Raw genomic sequence first — 24,442 nt, 5'->3', positions numbered from 1 at the left:
TTCTCCCTCCAACTTCTTGCTTTAAGGTCTCATCTTTTTTCCAGTCCTGTTGAAGCGTCTCGACCCAAAACATCAACTGCTTATTCTTTTCCATAGATACTGCCTGGCCTACCAAATTCCTCCGGCATTTTTAATATAGTTCCTTTCATCTTCTTTTCTTCAATTTCCCTATCCTAGTTTGGGGTTCCTAGCCTTTCATCTGGGCTTTAGTGAGGTATTCAACAACAGTAGGCATGATGTGGCACACTTACTCATTCAGCTCATAATGTCGATGCCTGCTCCTTAAATCAGTTCTCTAATGAACCCCATGCATTTGCTGTGTTCCTAAATCTTTACACTGTTTTGATTTCCAGTATTTATTCGGTCTCTTTTTGAACATCCGTTTCTGCAGAGATCATGGGGATGTTCTGTATAAGGTTCCTTGAGTCTTCCTCTCTGGATAATTTCCCATTCGCTACTATATGGGTAACAACTTGGGTGCCACTGGAAACAGTTTCCCCTTTTCCCAAGATGTCACATGGAAACACAAGGAGCAAAGGAAATGGACAGGACTGTGCAGCCCAACCCCATCACATTGTGATCCAGCATTATACACCATTCCCAACAGAAGGAGGCACCCCACCAAATGTGAGCACAAGATTTAAATCCCAGGAACTTTACTCAGAGCCGAACACCATACTCTAGACTGTTAGCAGGCAAAAGGTGGGAATAAAGAGAGCCTTCTCTGATTGTCTGTCAGTGACTCGTGTTGTTTTTGTAGGGGTCAGTGTTGGTACTGTTTCTTTTTACATTATGTGTTAATGATTCGGAGGATGGAACTGATGGCTTTGTGGCCAAGTTTGCGGAGGAAGCAGGGATTCTCCAGAAGGACTTGGACAGATGGAGATCCATGAGCCAGACCTTATTGGGGGATCAGAAGTGGAGAGGGTCAGCAACTTTAAATTCCTCGGTGTTACCATTTCAGAGGATCTGTCTTGAATCCAGCATGTGAGTGCCAATATAAAGAAAGCATGGCAGTGCCTTTACTTTCTCAGTTGTTTGCAAAGATTCAGTACATCATCTAAAACTTTGACAAACTTGTATAGATGTATAGTGGACAGTATATTGACTGATATCATCACACCAATGCCCTTGAATGAAAAAGCCTACAAAATGTAATGGATACAGCCCAGTCCATCACGGGTAAAGCACTTCCCATCACTGATTGTATCCACTACTTTTGTAGGATTTTCCATTCAAGGGCTGTTGGTGTTTCCACATCAGGCCATGATGCAACCAGTCAGTATACTCTCCACCACACATCTATAGAACTATACAAGACGTCCAGGTACAACCTATGGAAGGTTATTTTAAGGATGGAAAAACAATTCCAATTGAGGTTAGAGACTGAATTGGACGCATGTCAGCTCTGGCAAAGTTTGCAGGCCATTACTTCCTACAAAGCAAAACCTAGTATCATGAATGGTTGTGATGCTTCACTCCCAGATGAGCTCAATGTCTCTTACGCACATTTTGAAAGCCACAAAAATTCACATCTCCAGAATCTGATAATCCTGTGATCTCTGCCTCAGAGGCCAACGTCAGAAGTTCTATCAAGAGGGTGAACCCTTGCAAGATGTCAGGCTCTGATGGCCTACCTGGTAGGTCTCTGAAAACCTGTGCCAACCAACTGGCAGGAGTGTTCAAGGACATCTTCAATTTTTCACTGCTGCAGATGGAGGTTCCCACCTGCTTCAGAAGTGCAACAATCATACCAGTGCCCAAGAAGAAGAGGGTGAGCTGCCTCAACGAACTATCGCGCAATGACACTCACATCTACTGCGATGAAGTGCTTTGAGAGGTTGGTCATAGCTAGAATCAATTCCTGCCTAAACAAGGACTTGGACCCACTGCAATATGCCCATCTCCACAATAGGTCTACAGCTGATGCAATCTTACTGGTTCTACACTCTGCCTTGGATACCTAAACAATAGCAACCCCTTCATCAGGCTGCTGTTTATTGACTACAGCTCAGGGTTCAACACAATCATACCCTTAGTTCTAATCAACAAGCTCCAAAGCCTAGACCTCTGTACCTCCCTCTGCAACTGGATGCTTGACTTCCTCACCAAGTGACCATAGTCAGTGCAGATCGGTAATGACATCTCCTCCTCCCTGACAATTAACATTGGCACAAGGACGTGTGCTTAGCCCACTGCTCTACGCTCTCTACACCCATGACTGTGTGGTAAGACGCGGCTCAAACGCTGTCTATAAATTTGCCGATGACCACAATTGTCCGAATTTCAGATGGTGACGAGGAGGATCACAGGAATGAGATAGGTCAGCTAGTTGAGTGGTGTCACAGCAACAACATTGTACCCAAAGTCAGTAAAACCATTGTGGACTTCAGGAAGGGGAAGTTGAGGGAATACACATTAGTCCTCATCAAGGGAACAAAAGTGGAGAGTGTGAGCAGTTTCAAGTTTCTGTGTGTCAACATCACTGAGGATCTACTTGAGCCCAACATTTTGATGCAATTACAAAGAAGGCACGGCAGTGGCTATATATTATTAGGAATTTGAGTTGAATTGGTATGTCACCAAAGACACTCGCAAATGTCTACAGGTGTACTGTGGAGAGCATTCTAACTGGTTCCATCACTGCCTAGTATGAAGGGGCCACTGCACAGGATTAGAAAAAGCTGCAGGAAGTTGTAAACTCAACCAGTTTCATCATTATATTCTTATTATACTTTATAGTTTGAATATTATGTATTGCAGCCACAAAACAATAACGATGACATATGCCGGTGATAGTAAACCTGATTCTGATACTGAGCACACCTACTCAAAGTGTTGTTGCAAGAAAACAGCAATCATCGTCATGGACCTCCGATACCTAAGCCATGCTCTCGTTTCGCTGCTGCCATCACAAAGAAGGCACAGCAGCCTCAGGAGCAACACTACCATGTTCAGGAGTAGTTATTACCCCTCAACCATCAGGCTCCTGAACCAGAGGTGATAATTTGCCACAGCACTGAACTATTCCACAACCTATGGACTTGCCTTCAAGGACATTCCATCTCACGTACTTGATATGTATTGTTTATTTATTTATTTATTATTATTTCCTTTTTTTCCTTTCTTTTAATATTTGAAGTTTTTCGGCTTATGCATGTTGGTTGTTTGTCCATTCCGTTGGGTGCAGTCTTTCACTGATTCTATTGTGTTCCTCGTATTTACTGTGAAGGCCCGCAAGAAAGTGTACTTTGATAATAAATTTACTTTGAACTTTAATTAGGAAAATAGACAAATAAGTAACAGATGAAAGTGTATGGTCATGCACTCTGGTAGTAGGAATAAAGGCGTGTAGACTATTATTCTAAGAATATGGACTCAGGTTCTTGATTAGTAATTGCGTCATATTTTACAGGGAGAAGGCAGGAGAATGGGACAGAAATTGATGGTAAATCAGTCATGATTGAATATCGGAGCATAGTCAACAGGTGAAAAGCTTAATTCTGCTTGTGTCTTATGGTGGTCCAGTACCAAACCAGGCTGTCCCTTTACCCTCCATAGTGTAGTAGTTTTGCTCTTTAACGTACCTTGCGTCAATACCATCCAAAGCTTTATCAGCAGCCTCACCCAGCACTTCCTGCTTGAGATAATACAACATTCGGACTCTCAGCAAGACCCTGTGAACAACAGGAAGAGACAGAAATAATTTCTCTTTACCTGCACATTGTTTCATGCTGAAGTGAGTTTTACCAAGACGACAGGGTGTCACTGTGCACCACTGAGATCCATCCCTAACAGCGTAAGAGATTCTCATGTGGCTAAATTCTCAACTGCTTCAAATTATTCAAAATGGTGTGGAGTTTATGAAGAAATCTCACCCCTTTACATGCCATCAAGGGGCAAGTTACCCAAGCACCACACAAACAAATATTGTACAACCCAACCTGCATATCCACCCCTCCCATCTCAATTTATGCCACATGTAGCCAACCACCACCTGACCCCCTCGCAGGTCTATCCTGTGTGCAGACTGGATCCTCACACACAGGGTAGTCTTGCATGCACTTACTTGTTGCAGTGCTGTTTGAGATGTTTCTTGTAACCATCATCATGGAAGAGCACCTCCGGGTTACAACTGGCCACCCAGTCAGCATTCTTCAGCTCTGGCTGTGACAGAGGCGTCTTCATCTTCTTCCCTTTCCTCCCCCTGGGCACGGGTGCTGACAGCCCTGGAGGAAGTTTCCAAATCTTTGTATCATTATGAGTTCTCGTGCATGGTATGAATTCTCCCACTGCAAATACTGCCACATTCCCTACTCAAAATGCCAAACCAAACACGAGCTTGGCAACCTCTGCGCCCCCCGCCCCACATCCCCGACCCTTCCCAACCATCTGAGTGATGGAAACAACTTTAGGAGCAACCCTCAGAGAGGAACTGGACAAAGGGTAGGAGCGCAAACTGGCACAGCAACAAGCTGGGGAGCTTCACTCAATAGTGTTTAGCAGTGGCATCAGGCTGAACACCCTCCTTCCATACAGTAATATTCTGTGGATCTTATCTCCACAATGCAATTCAGGGCTCAGTAACCTCCCTCTCTACAGTAATAATCTTGCCCCCACAGAAACATAGGTACCATCAAGGTAACATCAAGGATCCATGCAAAATGGCACTAGTGAACAACACGACCAACCGGCAAAGTCCTGCAGACAGTTCACAAAACTACTTTCAAATATGATTCTGCAAATAAGTTGTGTGTGATTGGAACCTGTGAGTTACATTTTGATGGGGTGTTATTGGGCTGACTGAGTAATCTGGTGCTTTGCTGTCTCCAAGGGAGTTTGGTGAGGTTTGGAACAGGAAGTGTGGCCTAAGACCTGGAAGACAGAGTCCAGAGGTGGTTCACGAGGATGATTCTGGGAATGAAGGGGTTAACATGTGAGGAGCATTTGGCAATCTTGGGCCTGTACTGACTAGAATTTAGAAGAATGTGTGGGGATCTTACTGAAACCTACCGAATGTTGGAAGGACTAGATAGGCTGAATGTGGAGAGGATCTTTCCTATGGTGGGGGTATTGAGAACTAGAGGGCACAGCCTCAAATTGAAGGGTGACCCTTTAGAGCAGAGGTAAGGTGGAATTTTTTTAGCCAGAAAGAAGTGAATCTGTGGAATGCTCTGCCGCAGACTGCGGTAGAGGCCAAATCTGTGGGTATAAGTTAATCGTTTCCTGAATGGTCAGGGCATCAAAGGATACGGTGAGATGCAGGTGTATGGAGTTGAGTGGCATCCAGGATCAGCCATGATGGAATGGCAGAGCAGACTTGATGGGCTGAATGGCCTAATTCTGCTCCTATGTATTATAGTCTAGGCCTGGAGACAGGGCGCAAGCCCATGATTGACTCCAATTCCTCTCTCAATTGAGGCAATGAGCAAGGTTGAAGCCAACAAGCGCTGTCTGCCTGCGTTTGACCAGTCTTCCTCTCCCTCTAGCTAGCTGCTGTAGGAGGAAAGAGCAGGAACCTTGGGTTCCATGCTGCAAGGATTGATCAGCGAGACTGTGGACTCATTTTGGGGGACTTTGAGGTTCATGGTGCATGCATTTCTGGATTCTGGCTACTTTTTTTTCTGCTTTTGAACAGTTTGATCAGGGTGATCAATACAGACTAGGGCGCTTCAGCGAAGACTGGTTCTGTGGCCTGCAGTCATCTAGTGGTGAGGCACTGAACTGAACTAAGCTGAATACTACTGGAGTCCTCCTTTGATGTTTGATATTCCATGTGTTGTTTGTTCGCTTTTTGCCATATGCGCAATTCGTTCTTTTATCGCGCATTGGGTGTTCGGTGTTTTCTTCAACTGGTTCCATCATGTTTCTTTGTTTCATGGCCATCTGCAGGGGGATGAATCTCAGAGTTGTATTCTGTATACAGATGTTGATCTTTGGACACTACCTCACTTTTGTTTAAATATACAGTATTTCTGTTTTCGCACATTTTTAAATCTATTCAATATATGTAATTGATTTACTTGTTTATTTATTATTATTTTATTTTTTCTCTGCTAGATTATGTATTGCACTGAACTGCTGTCGCTAAGTTAAAAAATTTCACATCTCAACCCTGTGATAATAAACCTGGTTCTGATAATAAATGTACTTTGAATCAACTTTATTCAATACATACATGTATTAGGAATTTGCTGTAGTGTGTTGGCCAAAGTGTGGCAGGTAACAAACAGGTAACATTTAATAAAAAAATAAAGAATTACATAAAATGTAAAAAGCTAATCAAATTAGAGGTTAAGGCAGGGGTCCCCAACCTTTTTTGAACTGCGGACCGGTTTCATATTGACAATATTCTTGCGGACCAGCCGACCCGGTGGGGGGGGGGGGGGGGGGTTGCCAACGGACAAGAGTAGCAGTCAAATACGTTGTTTACCCCGAGAAAGACTACAATGACCATGAAGCCTTGCGCAGGCACCAGTGCGCATGCGTGTACGTGCTGATCTTCAAATCGTTTCTGGTGATTCTGTTCGGGGGGGGGGGGGGTTAATCACGACCGGAATATAGATGATACATGGCTAATACACTCAGTTTTGTTTCTAAAAGAGTTTATCTGACGAATTTAATATTAAACACATGCCGCATATTTTCCTCGCATGAATATAGTGATAAGTCAATTATCAGGGGAGGACAGGGGAGCTTGAAGTAAGTGTTGAACGAACTTCCAGTAGAAGTGGTAGAGGCAGGTTCGATATTATCATTTAAATAAAAATTGGATAGGTATATGGACAGGAAAGGAATGGAGGGTTATGGGATGAGTGCAGGTCAGTGGGACTAGGTGAGAGTAGCATTCGGCATGGACTAGAAGGGCAGAGATGGTCTGTTTCCGTGCTGTAATTGTTATATGGTTATATAGGTCACTTACAAGTCAACAGCATCATAACATTTTAAGTAACATTTGGATATTAAACACACAGCACATATTTTCCCCGTATGAACATATAAAATCATCGCAACACACCAATATCGCTGAATCAGTGGGAGCCCTGGGCTTGTTTTCCTGCAACAAGACGGTCCTATCGAGGGGTGATGGGAGACAGCGATACTCGAACGGGGTTCCTTATGTCCAGTCTATTCCGTAATTTAGTTTTCGTTGCATTCATTGCAGAGATATGTTGGAAATGGAAGCAACATTTTCAGCGCATTCGTGGCTATCTCAGGATATTTAACTTTGACTTTGATCCAGAATGCCGGCAGAGGTGTTATGTCAAACATACTTTTCAGCCCGCCATCATTTGCAAGCTCGAGGAGTTGATCTCCTTCCCGTGCTGACATGGACGTCACGCGGGTTGACCCTGCATGCGTAACGGCTCAACAGTGGGCGCGACAGGGAATGAGGAAAGGTGCAGCTGACTCCTATCGCCAAATCATATCGTTTCCTCACGGCCCGGTAGCACATGCTTTGCGGCCTGGCACCGGTCCGCGCCCGGTGGTTGGGCACTGCTGGGTTAAGGGACAAGTATGGAATAAAATGTCCATAACTAAATAAATACCAGCATGTATTTACAATGCAAACAGCATTATAAACCGTGGTTTAAAGTGTTTACAGTGCAGTGACGGGGGTAACAGACAGAGATAAGTAGAGTGGGGCTAGAATGGTTGATCAGTTATTCACTTAAAGACCAGCAGTAGTCTGCTTGGAATGGTCATTTATATGAAATGCTGCCCACCTCTACCAGGAGCGTTTCAAAGCCCCCCAGCACACCCGTCTCTACCAGGAGCGTTTCAAAGCCCCCCAGCACACCCGTCTCCACCACCCTCTCCTCAGCTCCTCCCATCCCTGGCCCTACCTGCCACTACCTATCTCCCACTCCTCCAGTCCCCACTTTATCCCACTTCTTGTTAGTCAATTCCCTGCCCACTGCTCTCAGTTCCTTTGATGTACACATTGTGGATGTCAGGGATAAGTTTTTCTCACAGAGATTGGTGGGTGCATGGAATGCACCGCCGGCAACGGTGGTGGAAGTGGATACAATAGGGTCTTTTAAGAGCCTCTTAGATAGGTACATGGAGCTTAGGAAAATAGAGGGCTATGCAGTAGGGAAATTCTAGGCAGTTTTAGACTATATTACATGGTTGGCGCAATATTGTGGGCCAAAGGGTCTACAATGTGCTGTAGATTTCTAAGTTCTATTGTCAGCTCCCATAATCTGTAGCACACCCACTTCAGGTAAGTATTCAAACAGTTCCTCAAAATTGAGGTCTTTCACACCACTTGCTTTATATTAAAACTTCAGTGGTGAGCGGTGTGCTGCTGGGTCGCCGCTGGGCCTGCAACTGTACACAATATACCTTAACAATTTGGAAGAGGGGACTGAGTGTAGTGTATCTAAGTTTGCTGATGATATTAAATTGAGTGGAAAAGCAAATTATGCAGAAGATACAGAGAGTCTGCAGAGAGATATAGATAGGTTAAGTGAGTGGGCAAGGGTCTGGCAGATGGAGTACGTTGTTGGTAAAAGTGAGGTCGTCCACCGGAAGGCAAAATGAAAAAGCAGATTATTATTTAAACGGTAAAAAAAATTGCAGCATACTGCTGTGCAGAGGGACTTGGGAGTGCTTGTGCATGAATCACAAAAGGCTGGTTTGCAGGTGCAGCAGGCTATCAAGAAGGCAAGTGGAATGTTGGCCTTCATTACTGGAGGAACTGAATTTATGAGCAGGGAGGTTAGGCTACAACTCTACAGGGTACTGGTGAGGCCACAGCTGGAGTACTGTGTGCAGTTCCGGTCTCCTTACTTGAGAAAGGACCTACTGGCTTTGGAGGCAGTGCACAGGAGGTTCACCAGGTTGTGAGGGGGTTACACTATAAAGCGAGATTGAGTTGCCTGGGACTGTACTTGCTGGAATTCAGCAGAATGAGACAATATCTTATGGAAACATATAAAATCATGGAAGGGATAGATGAGATAGAGGGAGGAAAGTTTCCACTGATAGGCGAAACTAGAACTAGAGGACATAGCCACAGATTCAGTGGAGTAGATTTAGGATGGAGATGAGGAGGAACTGCTTTTCCCAGAGAGTGGTGAATCTGTGGAATCCTCTGCCCAATAAAGTAGTGGAGTCTACCTTAGTAAATATATTTAAGACAAGGTTGGATAGATTTTTGCATAGTAGGGGAATTAAGGGTTCTGGGGAAAAGGCAGGTAGGTGGAGATGAGTCCATGGCCAGATCAGCCATGATCTTGTTGAATGATGGAGCAGGCTCAACAGGCCAGATGGCCGACTCCTGTTCCTATTTCTTATATTCTTCTGTAACAGCTTTCAATCCTGTGCATTTGTCTAAGGGCCTTTTAGCTGCAACTCATTCAACAGATGCTGTGGTAAAGATTTCACATTTTGGGCCAGGAAAGTAAGCCATTATTCCATTCCTCAGGCACAATCAAAGTTAACTCTGAACAGAGAACATAGAACTTTACAGCACAGTACAGGCCCTTCAGCCCAATATGTTGTGCTGACTTTTAATCTAACCATTTCCTTTCACATAGCCCTCTATTTTTCTATCATCCATGTGCCTATCTAAGAGTTTCTTAAATGCTCTTAATGTATCTGTCTCTACTACCACCCCTGGCACAGCGCTTCACACACCCATCACTCTCTCTGTAAAAATTTACCTCTGACATACCCCCTACAATTTCTTCCCATCACCTTAAAATTATGCTCCCTCATATTTCTGCCCTGGGTAAAAGGTCTCTGGTTATCCACTTGTTCTGTGTCTTGTGCACCTCTATCAAGCCGCCACTCATCCGCCTTCGTTCCAGAGAGAAAAGCCCCAGCTGATGAGCATGAGTCTGAGCTTACGGTGGATACTGTCAGACCTACCTCCAAAGATCTCCTACCTGAGTGATTGTGTAGTGCCTGATTCTGTCCATCTTTTGTCGGAGTTATAAGGTCCCAAATGAAGCTTTTGATCTTCTCATCGCCCTTATAATGCTTCAGGCAATAGACCAGGAGGGTGCGACAAATAGTCTCCATGTCCTTCTCTGTCAGGTGCCATTTAAACCGTCCATGTGACAGAATGTCTTTCCATCGGCCCCACCTACAACACAGGAATTCAGGGCCCACTGGCACTTTAGACAACAGAAGTCCAGCATTCTCTACGAATACCAAACACAATCCTTGCACAACTTCAGTAAGAATGCTACAAGTTGCAATAAAATCAGTGCAAAACAAACTGCTGGAACAACTCAGCAGGTCAAACAACATCTTGACATCCTGCATCAGGACTGAGAGTGCAGAGGGAAGATGGCCAGAGCAAAGAGATGAGAGGTAGGGTGAGACAGTAGGGTGGTAGGTTATCTTTGGAACCAGATGAAGTTGGGATAATGGGGCAGATGGAGCTGGGTGGGGAGGCGATAGGAAAGGTGAATCTAGGGAGGAAAAGAACATGTGGATAGATATATGGGTGATGGACAGATGGACTCAGGTGGGGAAGAATGAGATGCACTGATAATGGTGGGGAGGGGGGAGGTGAAGAGAGGGATGGAAGTAGTGAACAAAAGAAGAGAAAACTTGAACAGAAAATTATCTTTTTCCTTAACTATTTCCACTTATTATATATGAGAGCCTCTATCTCAGCCCACCTATCTCTTCTCCCATCTGCCCATCATCCCACCTTCATCTGGTTCCAAAGATCACCTACAAACCCACTTGCCTGCCCTTCCTCTATTCTCATAAAACACTACTCCAAAGAAACAGGCCCTATGGCTCATCTAGCCCATGCCAAATGAATACTCTTCCTAGTCCCACCAACCTGCATCTGAACATAGCCCTCCATACCCCTTCCATCCATGTATCTAAAAAATTCTCTTAAAAATTGAAATCAAATCTGCATCCACCACTTGCACTGGCAGCTCATTCTATACCCTCACTACCCTCTGAGTGAAGATATTCCCCTTAAACATTTCACCTTTCACCCTGAACCCATGACCTCTAGTTCTAGTTTCACCCAACCTGAAGGTACTCCCGAGTCCTGATGCAGGATCCCAACCCAAAATGACAAACATCTCTTTGCCCCCACAGATGCTGCTTGACCTGCTGAGTTCCAGTATCTGCAGTTTCCTGTTTCCATGCAATAACAATTGGAAGCTTAAACCCAGCAGCAGTCTCTACTTGGAAGAGTCAAAGCTAGGAGAAGGCAGCTCAGAACAAGCTCCCCTTCAGTAATTTTTTATGATTCTAATTTATCACAATGAAGCATATTTGTAAATGGACTCAAAGCCTTCTTCCACTGCTAGCAGAGGGCTTTACAGAGTTCGAAGATAGCCAGGAAGGACCTTAAGAAGGACTTAGGAGAGCTAGAAGGGTCAAGAAAAGGTCTTATTGAATAGGATTATGGAAAATGAAGGTGACAAGGAAACCAAGACATTCTACATGTACATGATGGAAGATGACCAGAATGAATAGATCCATCAGGAGTACAAGGGAAATGTGTCTGGTGTCAAAGGAATTAGAGGTGGTCCTTAATGAATGCTTTGCTGCAGTATTCACCAGTGAGAGGAATTATGACAAATGTGATGACAGTGCAGAACTGGCGATTGCCCTGGAGCATGTCAAGTATTATAGTTTTTGAAAAACATTGTGACAGATAAGTCCCTGGGGCTAGATGAGATATATCCCCAGGTTACTACAGGAAGTGAGGGAAGAGATGCTGGGGCACTGATGATGATGATGATTCCTTCCATCCTCACTGGTCACAGGAGTAGTACCAGAAGATACGAGTGTGACAAATGTTGTTCCTTTGTTCAAGCAAGGTATTATGGATAATCCTGGGCATTACTGACCAGTGAGTCTTACATTAGTAGTGGTCAAACTCATGGAAAGAATTTTTAGGGACAGGATTTACAAGCACTTAGAAAAGCATAGTCAGCTAGGTTTTGTGAGAGGCAAGTCATGCCTCACAAGCCTGATAAGACTTTTTTGATGAAGTAACAAACTGATGAAGTTAAAGCAGTGGATGTGGTTTATATGGATGTGGTTTATGTGGTAAGGCATTTGACAAGGTTCCCCATGGTAGACTCACCCAGAAAATCAGAAGGCATGACTGTGGACTCAAAACTGGTTTGCCCATAGAAGGCAGAAGGTGGTAGTATATGGAACATATTCTGTCTGGAGGTCAATGTTCTACAGTAGTGGTCACCAACCAGTTGATTGTGATCGACCGGTCGATCTTTGAGGCTTTCCCAGTAGATCCCCCCAAAAAATGAAAAATGCGCACCAGGCAGAAAAGACCAGAAGTAAAACCCCGCAACCCCGTAAACAACCTTTCTTTACAAAAATAGCGGGAGTATTGCTATATTACCATTATCCTCATTGGTGTTAACTTATCTTGATAATACTCACATTACAACACTTATCTCCCTTTAAATTCCAACATTCCCCAAATGTAAAAGAACTGGGAAACAAAAAACAGTAGTGTCATTAGCTTGCGTACCCCTAAAACTTAGTGTCTCAGTAACAGTTTACCAATACAAAACACCTGAAAAATGTGGCAGATTCAACATTCAGTCTAACAAAGGAAACTGTCCATTCAAATACTCAATCTATCAGGAGGTTTGCGAGGGCGCTGTGCTGCAAGAGATGAAAATTATTAAATCTAAGTATGGAGCTGTCTTACTGACAGACACCTTTCAGACTGTCTCAGACTGGCTTCCTGCAGTTATGAGCCAAATTTCAGGGAACTAGCAGAAAGTATTCAGCCCAGTCATCACACTGAGTGCAACAGTCAATTTTTATCCTTTTATTTTTTGTGTTGAAATAAAATTAAATAATGAAACATAGAATTAAAGGTGTTGTAATGTGAGCAATATAAAAATAAGTAATACTAATTAGGATAATGGTAATTTAGCAATACTCTCACTGTTTGTAAAGAGAGGTTGTTTCTGGGATTGCGGGGTTTTATTTCCGGTCTTTTCTGCCTGGCGCGCATGCGTGCGTCTAGGTCGATCTTGCCCTTCACTAAGGCCGAGGTAAGGGATCTTGAGCTTAAAAAGGTTGGCAACCACTATTCTACAGGGATCAGTTCTGGGACCACTGCTCTTTGTGATTTGTATATATGACTTAGATGAGGAGGTGGAATGGTGGGTTAGTAATTCTGCACATGACAAAGGTTGGTGGAATTGTTGACGGTGCAGTAGATTGTTGTAGGTTACAACAGGACATTGACAGCATGCAGAGCCAGACTGAAAAATGGCAGATGGAGTTCACTCCATGTCTGTGTGAAGTGATACACTTCGGGAAAATCAAATGTGAAGTGACTGATCAGTTAGGGAGTGTAAGGGATGGAGCTACAGTCCATCCCACAAAGCAGTAATGGAACAAAGGGGTCCAAGTCATTTCAGTTTATATTCAATAAGTCCAATCCAAATCACACATTTACCCAAATATCAACAGGTTCTTCTCCACCCGAAAGCATTCTGCCCGGAGATAGCGACGGGTCTTGTCGTGAAGACGACGAGACCTTGAAGGTTTATCTTCACTGTCACTGTCCAGCTCAGAGAACTCCATCAATTCATCATCCTCAAATGAGTTGTAGTGTTTGGTCTGTTTCCTGATGCGTGGTGTGTCAATGACCAAGCTGTCCTGAGAGCAAGACATACAACCAGGACAAGTATCAGTATTTTCCAGACACTGACACCCTGCATCTCCTCTGACTCTTCATTAAGATTTAACAAGATGATATGCAACAAGTGAATGCTGTTATAGCTAATCTTCTAAATTCCAGTCTTTCCATGAACAAACCCTCATTTCCATTCTTCCCTTTGCATAAGTATCTTGTTCCCATCATCTACACTCCATAACTCCAGTTTATCTTGACCTAACCACACACTCTAGTCTTAGCCAAAAGGTGCTTACCATCTGAGCTCTGCTGCACCTGACCTTGATAAACTCGAACATAACCACCCATCCACACCCACAAGTCTACTCCCTCTCCTCACCAGTGTAGTTTAGCTTTCAGTCACTCCTTGCTCACATCCCTCTCTCCCCACCTTAATTTATGTAACAATTCTGTCCAAACAATATTTTAGAGATCAGATAGGAGTCAGCCTTCTGGTTCATTGAGCCTGCACTGCCATTCAATAAGATCATGGCTGATCTGGCTGTGGATTCAGCTCCACCTACCTGTCTTTTCCCCGTAATCTTTAATTCCCATTATGCAAAAATCTACCAAACTGTGTCTTGGTATATTTAATGAAGTAGCCTCTATTGCTTCCTTGGGCAGAGAATTTCACAGGTTCAGAGAAAAGCAGTTTTTCCTCATCCCTATCCTAAATCTATTCCCCCAGATCTTAAGGCTATGTCCCCTCATTATAGTCTCACTCACCAGTGGAAACAACTTTCCTGCCCCTGTCTTATCTATCCCTTTCATAATTTTATATGTTTTGATAAGTTCCCGTCTCATTCTTCTCAATTCCAGCAAGTGTATTCCCAGTTGACCCAATCTCTCTTCATAGGCTAACCCCATCATCTCTGGAATCAACCTGGTGAGCCTCCTCTGCACCACTTCCAAAACCAGTATATTTTTTCTCAAGTAAGGAGACAAGAACTGCTTGTAGCACTCCAGATGTGGCCTCACCAGTACCCTGTACAGTTGGAGTATCACCTCCCTGCTCTTCAATTCAATCCATCTAGCAATTATGGCCAACATTCCATTTGCCTTCTTGATAACATGTTGCACCTGCAAACCAACCTTCTGTGATTCACACACAAGCACTCCCAATTCCCTTTGCACAGCAGAAGGCTGTAGTCTTTCACCATTTATGTAATAATCTTGTCTTCTATTTTTCCTTCCAAAGTGGACGACCTTACATTTACCAATGTTGCAATCCAACTGACAGTCGCTTATCCACTCACTTAACCTATCTGTATCTCTGTACAAGTTCTTCACAGCCTCTGCAAATTTGCTTTTCCACTCAGTTTAGTATCATCAGTAAGCTGAGACACTCTACACTTTGTCCCTTCTTCCAGTTTGTTAATGTATATCAAGAAGATTTGTGGCCAAGCACTGACCCCCGTGGAACTCGACTCACCACTGACTGGCAACCAGAGAAACACCCATTTGTCCCAACCTTCCACTGGTTACCCAGTTGTCATTGAATGCTAATAAGTTACCCATAATACCATGTATCCTTATCTTTTATACAGCACCTTATTGAATGCCTTTTTGAAATCCACTATACAATATCCACCTGTTCCTCCCTAACCACTGTGCTCATTAGATCCTCAAAGAACTCCAGCAGGTCTGTCAAAAAGGACCTGCTCTTCATGAATCCATGCTGTGTCTGCCTGATGGAACCACTTCTATCCAGATGATTCCGGTGATCTGGTTGAGGGGTACTAGATGTTCAGTGTCTGTCCAAATAAGAAACCAAGCATGGGCTGAACATTTTAGCAACAGGACACACACTGATCAGCTGAAACTTCAGAGTTCCTGACAGCAGATATATACCCCAGCAGCAGGCTCGCTTGCACAGCATGATGTACTGATGTGCAGTTCACGTACTTGGTACAAAACACGAAGAGAGACAATGACACGCTGCACTGGTGCGCAGTCCATGTACTTGGTGCAAAGCACAAAGAGAGATAACGATTAAAATAATGACTGAACAGTTCTAACTGGAGTGGTTGCTCCACTACAGAAGCCCAGGTGAGTCATTAGGTTGGGGATTACACTGCAACATACAGAATTTGGCCACAACCAGTTACCGCATCCACCGCCAAGTGTGTCGGTCATCAATACCTTCTGAAATTATGATATGTGAGTTCCTGCTAGAGGAAAGACCATAAGACACATGAGCAGAATTAGAATATTCAGTCCATTCAGTCTGCTCAACCAATCCATTATGGTTGATTTATTTTCCCTCTCAACCCTATACTCCTGACTACTCCCTATAATCTTTGATGCCCTAACTAATCAAGAACCTATCAACCTCTGCTTTAAAATATACCAAATGATGTGGGCGCCACAGCTGTTTGTGGCAATGAATTCCACAGATTCGGCACCCTCTGGCTAAAGTAATTCCTTCTCATCTCTGTTCTAATGGGATGTCCCTCTATCCTGAGGTACCTGGCATGTACTTACTTTTCCATTTTTCGACTCTATATCCAGCTCTGCAATTTTGGCCCATTTCTGCCAGAAGTTGGGATCATCTAAGGAGATATCCGTCCTGTTTCCTGAAGCTACGAAGCTGGCCTGAAGCAGAAATAAATCACAGAAGAGTACCAAAAGGGGTTTTTGTTAAGGAGTTTCAAGCAACCAACAAAGAAATTAAATTGATATTTAAATGGCACAGCTGGAACACAAGATGACAGGGTGGTCAGAGGATTGCTCAGATCTGGCTCTGAACACTCAAGTTTAGCAGAATGCTGTAAGCAAACTTGAATCAATGCACTGAGCTCAGGCAGCTATGGAATTTGTACTTTCATAACATTCTCAAGTATAGATGAGACCAATGCAAATCTCACTGCAATCCCAGGGTAACTCATGATGTAGGGGCAACTGCATTCAAGGCCAGGTCAGCACTGGGGTACACAATGTTTCCCTCCTCCAAGGGTAACTGTATATGTGTAGGTGACTCTCAATAACCTGGCTGAATTTCACTGTATCAATATTTCAGGATAGATAGATACTTTATGGATCCCAAAGGGAATTACAGTATCACAGTAGCATTACAAGTGAACAGATATAAATATTAGAAAAGAAGTAGAAAGAATAAAATAAGTTACCACAAGTGGTCTAACAGGAGGGGATCATCACTTCCCCACCTATAGGTTGACTCATTATAGACCTTAATGGCCAAAGGTAAGAATGACCTCATATAGTGCTCTTTGGAGCAGCGCAGTTGTTTTGATCTTTTACTAAAAGTGCTCCTCTGTTCAGCCAAGGTGGCATGCAGAGAGTGAAAAACATTGTCCAGAATTACCAGGATTTTCCGTAGGGTCCTTTGTTCTACCACAGCCTCCAGTGTGTCCAGTTTGACTCCTATAACAAAGCTAGCCTTTCTAATCGGTTTATCGAGTCTGTTGGCATCACCCGTGTTGATGCCATTGCCCCTGCACATCACCGCATAGAAGACTGTACTGGCAACAACTGACTAGTAGAACATGTGAAGGAAAGGCCTGATGATTTATTAAATGAGGAAAATCAGTCACGTTTGTACCAGTTTAATTGCTGCCCCCTTTTTGTGCTAAAGAGCATTGGTTGAGAAGTCACCAGTAAGAAGACAACTATTCAAAAGAGCTGAATAAAATCAAGGCTCATGTCAACAGCAAACAAGGTACTGTGATGCTTCTGCACTTCCCTCTCCATCCAGTCATACAGCATTTAAATTATTCAGCGAAGCCATCAAATGGCTGTGCAGTGAGCCATTTGCTCTTGGTTGCTACACGAGTTGGAGCAATTAAGCCGTGCCTTAAAATTGCTTCTAACCTTCGCAAAAGTGGAGCCCTTCCCTTCCGACTCAATAGTGATAGTGCGAGTTCGGCGAAGCAGGATCTGGTCAATGTCTTCTTCACAGAACTTTGAGCCTTCATCCTCCTCATCCATTAGAGCTCCATACGCTCCTTTACGAAGGAGGTCTTCAACTTCAATCTTAGACAATGGCTGCACCTGCACAGGAAGGTACACAGTCAGAGTGACAGTCATTTCAATCCAGAGCATGATCAGAATCACCACTCTAAGCTGCACAGGTGCGTGGCCATGTAGTACATGAAATGCTCCTGCACACAACTTTAGCTGTAGCGCATATAATGTGCCACACAGTTTTCAGGCCATGTAAAAATTTCCTGCTTGGAGCAATGGTTGGTCTGCGCAGCTAGATAAAAAACAAGAGAAGAAACGTTGATTATCACTGACATACTGAATGTTGTGAAATTTGTTGTTTTGTTGCAACAGTACAATGGAATGATTAAGCTACATAAGAAATATAATTAAAAATAAGTAGTGCTAAAAGAGGGCAAAATGTGTGGTAGTGTTCATCAGTTCATGGACCATTCAAAAATCTGATGCCGTGACCGTCAGAGCAACTAGGATCTGGAAAAGCGTGGACTGTGATGTACAGAACAGTCCTGCGAAGATTTTAATGGAAACTGTCTTTTAGTTCCCATTCACCTCATTTCTCTCCCTTCAAATAAGAGAACCAGAAGCTGGATTTTTTCTTGTTATCAAGATATCTGTAAAAGTCTTACAAAGTTTCATGTTCTTTAATTTAATTCTATAGTTTCTCTTTGTTCCTACAGGATAGCTTCTTTCTACAAGCCATTAGACTTTTAAATTCACATCTCTATACATTGCAACTGAATCAGAACGCAAAGGATTTTACTTCCTCACATTGTGAGATGCATGTAAGGTTTCAATAAATCCTAAGTACTTCTAATTGCTTCTTTCACTCCCGCAGCATCATGGGAATCACTGCTACAGTGTGCTCCTTGCTGTACAGGTCGTTAATGATGCCTCCTTTTTTTCACTTGATGACCCCTTATTTATTTAGGTTTCTGGCGTTTCATAAGTGTGCAATTTGTTCTTTCCTTTTCTCATCCACTCTGTTGAACACCATCTGCCTTTGCTGTTTGTCAATACTGTCATACATTTTATCTTCCCCACTTCTCAATCGTTATCCAGTCTAAAACCATGACTTTCATTATTCCGATAATGTATTTTGCTGTTACAATCACATTTGCTTTCCTTATAACTGCATTCTTTGCCCCCACTACCACTGGTGTCACTAATAATTATACTTTATACCTCATTGTCACCAAACAATTGATACTAGAACGTACAATCATCACAGCGATATTTGATTCTGCGCTTCCCGCTCCCTCGATTACAAATCGATAGTAAATATTAAAAATTTAAATTATAAATCATAAATAGAAAATAGAAAAATGGAAAGTAAGGTAGTGCAAAAAACCCGAGAAGCAGGTCCGGATATTTGGAGTATTTGGAGGGTACGGCCCAGATCTGGGTCAATTAATCTACTTACTTTAGTTCCTGCTTAATATGCATCCTGAAATATCTAATACCCAGTTGTGATTTTACAGTAGCCATGTCTCAGTTGTCCCCAATGTGTTGCTTTTTTATTCCGCCCCCCCCCCCACACTTAACTGGTTCTACTGTTGGTGGCAAAGCCTGACTTGATAAGTTGTGCTTTGATGTAGTGGGCCCTTCCACTTAACACCAACACCACCCTCACCTCACAAAGCATATCCTGTCTGACATGGAACACTTACCCCATTAGTGTTTCCTCTACGGTTCATTGCTTGCAGCACAGCTCTATCCAGGCCCAGCTTGAGACTGGCCTTGTCAAACATTTCTCGCTCGTATGAGTTACGGGTTATGAGGCGATACACTTGGACGGCTTTACTCTGTCCTATCCGGTGACAGCGAGCCTGAGCCTGGAAACGAAGAAAGGTTGAGGCAGTGTCTAAGATGCAGAGCAAACAGATCATGAAATGCTTGAATGAGGGAAAAAGACATTGCTGAAGGAACACTGTAGCTTTATATTGTTTACTTTTTAAACTTATGTTGTAAATGCACTTTATTTGTGGTAATATTTTCTTGTGTTGGGTGTGAGTTATATGTACTGTGTTGTGCATCTTGCTCCAGAGGAATGTCATTTCATTTGGCGGTATGCATGTACATATCTGAATGACATTAGACTTGAACTTGAACAAGTAACCTAATATTCATGGTTCTAACCACAGCCTCTGAGCACACTGCCTTATGTGGATACGAGTATGTCAATATTTCCTTCATCTTTCCTCTGCGACACCAGAAGGAAAACGGCTAGCACTTCCCCACATTTTGTCAAACCGGTGAAGAAGCAAAGGATTAGCCTTTCATCGACATCTCTCTCTCTCTCTCTCTCTCCCTGACCCCAAAATCTAGACCCTTCACTCACTGACTCTTGTTGAACACTGTTTCCTGACTGATGGAAGATGGAACCCTAGCCCTGAACTACAGTTCTATGAAAAAGTCCGAGGCGCACATACACACACACACTCTCACAGTCACACACACATATATATAGCTAGGGTGGCTAACTTTTGCACAGTACTGCCTTTGTCAATGTGGAACAAAGGGCGAGTCTGTAAACCTGGTGGAGGCAAAGGATGTTGGAAAGGTGAGGGTGGAATGCTACGTTATGGGTGTGAGACAAGTGGCAGAAAAGGAATGCCATGGGCAGGGGCTGGTGCGGGTGCAAACACACTCAGCCTTGAGACACTAGAAGCTAGCAAACAATATCAAAGAGGATACTAAAAGCTTTTTCAAGTATATAAAGCGTAAAAGACGGGTGAGAGTAGATATAGGGCCGATAGAAAATGATGCTAGAGAAATTGTAATGGGAGATAAGGAGATGGCAGAGAAACTGAATGAGTATTTTGCATGTCTTCACTGAGGAAGACATCAGCAGTATACCGGACACTCAAGGGTGACAGGGAAGAGAAATGTGCGCAGTCACAATTACGACAGAGAAAGTACCCAGGAAGCTGAATGGTCTAAAGGTAGATAAATCTCCAAGACCAAATGGAATGCAGCCGCGTGTTCTGAAGGAAGTAGCTATGGAGATTGCGGAGGCATTAGCAATGATCTTTCAAAAGTTGATAGATTCTGGCATGGTTCCGGAGGACTGGAAGATTGCAAATGTCACTCCGCTATTTAAGAAGGGGGCAAGGAAGCAAAAAGGAAATTATAGACCTATTAGCTTGACATCGGCGGTTGGGAAGTTGTTGGAGTCAATTGTCAAGGATGAGGTCACAGAGTACCTGGAGGCATATGACAAGATAGGCAGAACTCAGCATGGATTCCTTAAAGGAAAATACTGCCTGACAAACCTATTACAATTTTTTGAGGAAATTACCAGTAGGCTAGACAAGGGAGATGCAGTGGATGTTGTATATTTGGATTTTCAGAAGGCCTTTGGCAAGGTGCCACACATAAGGCTACTTAACAAGAGCCCATGGAATTATGGGAAAGTTACATACGTGGATAGAGCGTTGGCTGATTGGCAGGAAACAGAGAGTGGGAATAAAGGGATCCTATTCTGGTTGGCTGCCGGTTACCAGTGGTGTTCCGCAGGGATCAGTGGTGGGGCCGCTTCTTTTTACATTGTACATCAACGATTTGGATTATGGAATAGATGGCTTTGTGGCTAAGTTTGCTGACGATACGAAGATAGGTGGAGGGGCCGGTAGTGCTGAGGAAATGGAGAGTCTGCAGAGAGACTTGGCTAGATTGGAAGAATGGGCAGAGAAGTGGCAAATGAAGTACAATGTTGGAAAGTGTATGGTTATGCACTTTGGCAGAAAAAATAAGGGCAGACTATTATTTAAATGGGGAAAGAATTGAAAGTTCTGAGATGCAAAGGGACTTGGGAGTTCTCGTACAGGATACCCTTAAAATTAACCTCCAAGTTGAGTCAGTAGTGAAGAAGGCGAGTCAGTAGTGAAGAAGGCGAGTCAGAGGGTGGTGAATCTATGGAATTTGTTGCCACGGGCAGCAGTGGAGGCCAAGTCATTGGGTGTATTTAAGGCAGAGATTGATAGGTATCTGAGTAGCCAGGGCATCAAAGGTTATGGTGAGAAGGCGAGGGAGTGGGACTAAATGGGAGAATGGATCAGCTCATGATAAAATGGTGGAGCAGACTCGATGGGCCAAATGGCTGACTTCTGCTCCTTTGTCTTATGGTCTTATAAATATGTGCCCAAGACTTTTGCATAGTACTGTACCTTCGCATCATTCTTTCATTTGTTCTCCTGACCTGAACAATCTTATATCACCAATGACTTGCCTCCTGAATAATAAATGCATATTATACCTTTCCATCTTTAATTATAATTATACAAATAAAAGCAGAGATTTATAGCAGAGAGGCACTGTGTGTCCACACCAGCCAAAAATGGACAACATTATTCCTACGTGCCACCTGTGTCTATGCTCTGAATCCTGTAGCGAGGGATTTAATCCCCCACTGTCTGCAACGAGTTTGTACATTCTCCCTATGACCTCTGGGTGAACTGGTTTCCTCCCAGATTTCACTGACCTACAGGTTAGGGTCAGCGAATTGTGGGCAAGCTAGAACAATCCTCACTGATTTGATTTGATGCAAATGACACATTTCACTATATGTTTTGATGTAACAAGCTAATCTTTTATATTTTTCATCTTCAAATGCTCATCCAATTATGTACAAATGAAAAGGGGTTGTGTCTCCATCACCAATTTACCTTCTTACTAGATGAGTGACTCCTCTTCATTCTTGAACAACCACCACCCACCACTCCAAACTTCCTACTCATCACTTTAAATCCCAGCGCCCCCCCCCCCCAATCACTGATCCAGCTACATAGAAACATAGAAAGTCTACAGAACAATACAGGCCTTTCGGCCCATAAAGCTGTGCCAAACACATTCTTAGCTTAGAAGTCACCTAGGGTTACTCACAGCCCTCTATTTTTCTAAGCTCCATGTACCTATCCAGAAGTCTTTTAAACGACCCTATCGCAACCGCCTCCACCACCGTCGCCAGCAGCCCATTCCACGCACTCACCACTCTCTACGTAAACATACCCCTGACATCTCCTCTGTATCTACTTCCAAGCACCTTAAAACTGGGCCCTCTTACGTTAGCCATTTCAGCCCTGGGAAAAAGCCTCTGACTATCCACACAATCAATGCCTCTCATCATCTTATACAACTTTATCAGATCACCTCTCATCCTCCGCTGCTCCAAGGAGAAATGGCCGAGTTCACTCAACCTATTCTCATAAGGCATGCTCCCCAATCCAGGCAACATCCTTGTAAATCTCCTCTGCATCCTTTCTATGGTTTCCAGACCCTTCAATAGTGAGGTGACCGGAACTGAGCACAATACTCCAAGTGGGGCCTGACCAGGGTCCTATACAGCTGCAAACTCAGTCCCACCATTGATGAAGGTCAATGGACCGTATGCCTTCTTAACCACAGAGTCAACCTGCGCAGCAGCTTTGAGTGTCCTATGGACTTGGACCCCAAGATCCCTCTGATCCTTAACACTGCCAAGAGTTTTACTATTAATACTGTATTCTGCCATCCTATTTGACCTACCAAAATGAACCACCTCACACTTATCCGGGTTGAACTCCATCTGCCATTTTTCAGCCCAGTTTTGCATCCTATCAATGTCCCACTGTAACCTCTGACAGCCCTCCAACACTATCCACAACACCTCCAAACTTTGTGTCATCAACAAATTTACTAACCCATCCCTCCACTTCTTCAGCCAGGTCATCAAAAAACTCACAAAGAGCAAGGGTCTCAGAACAGATCCCTGAGGCACACCAATGGTCACCGGCCTCCATGTAGAACATGACCCATCTACAACCACTCTTTGCCTTCCGTGGGCAAGCCAATTCTGGATCCACAATGCAATGTCCCCTTCAATCCCATGCCTCCTTATTTTCTCAATAAGTCTTGCTTGGGGTACCTTATCAAATGCTTGCTGAAATCCATATAGACTACATTTACTGCCCTACCTTCATCAATATGTTTAGTCACATCCTCAAAAAATTCAGTCAGGTTCGTAAGGCACAACCTGCCTTTGACAAAGCCTTGCTGACTATTCCTACCATATTATGCCTCTCCAAATGTTCATAAATCCTGCCTCTCAGAATCTTCTCCATCAACTTACCAACCACTGAAGTAAGACTCACTAGTCTATAATTAAAAGGGCTAACTCTACTCCCTTTCTTGAACAAGGGAACAACAACCGCAACCCTTCAATCCTCCGGAACCTCTCCCGTCCCCCATTGATGATGCAAGGATCATCACCAGAAGCTCAGCAATCTCCTCTCTCACCTCCCACAGTAGCCTGGGGTACATCGCATCTGGTCCCGGTGACTTATCCAACTTGATGCTTTCCAAAAGCTCCAGCACGTCCTCTTTCTTAATATCTACATTCTCAAGCTTTTCAGCCCACTGCAAGTCATCCCTACAATCGCCAAGATCCCTTTCCGTAGTGAATACTGAAGCAAAGTATTCATTAAGTACCTCTGCTACCTCCTCTGGTTCTATACACACTTTTCCACTGTCACACTTGATTGATCCTATTCTCAACCGTCTTATCCTCTTGCTCTTTACATACTTGTAGAATGCCTCAGGGTTCTCCTTAATCCTGTCCACCAAGGCCTTCTCATGGCCCCTCCTGGCTCTCTTAATTTCCTTCTTAAGCTCCTTCCTGCTAGCCTTATAATCTTCTAGATTTCTATCACTTCCTAGTTTTTTGAACCGTTGGTAAGCTTTTCTTTTCTTCTTAACTAGATTTTCAACAGCCTTTGTACACCACGGTTCCTGTACCCTACCATCCTTTCCCTGTCTCATTGGAATGTACCTATGCAGAACGCCACACAA

At 43.6% G+C, this 24,442-nt stretch overlaps 1 protein-coding gene across 4 annotated transcripts in view; it reads right to left on the bottom strand.

Moving 5' to 3' along the window:
* chd6 (chromodomain helicase DNA binding protein 6) overlaps nt 1-24,442 on the bottom strand; it is a 363,558-nt gene that overhangs the window by 54,278 nt on the left and 284,838 nt on the right. For all 4 annotated transcript variants that reach the window (XM_072244838.1, XM_072244818.1, XM_072244846.1 and 1 more), the window contains 7 exons: nt 19,285-19,449; nt 17,486-17,665; nt 16,139-16,249; nt 13,436-13,638; nt 9,897-10,096; nt 4,070-4,229; nt 3,588-3,677 (listed from right to left, as the gene is read on the bottom strand). In XM_072244838.1, coding sequence (XP_072100939.1) covers nt 3,588-3,677; nt 4,070-4,229; nt 9,897-10,096; nt 13,436-13,638; nt 16,139-16,249; nt 17,486-17,665; nt 19,285-19,449 — 1,109 coding nt within the window. The remainder of the gene's footprint in view (nt 1-3,587; nt 3,678-4,069; nt 4,230-9,896; nt 10,097-13,435; nt 13,639-16,138; nt 16,250-17,485; nt 17,666-19,284; nt 19,450-24,442) is intronic.

The sequence above is a fragment of the Mobula birostris genome, chromosome 2 (assembly GCF_030028105.1).
Source record: "Mobula birostris isolate sMobBir1 chromosome 2, sMobBir1.hap1, whole genome shotgun sequence".
NCBI lineage: Eukaryota > Metazoa > Chordata > Chondrichthyes > Myliobatiformes > Myliobatidae > Mobula > Mobula birostris.
The sequence above is the reverse complement of the archived record's forward strand: the minus strand, read 5'-3'. Positions and strand labels throughout refer to the sequence as shown.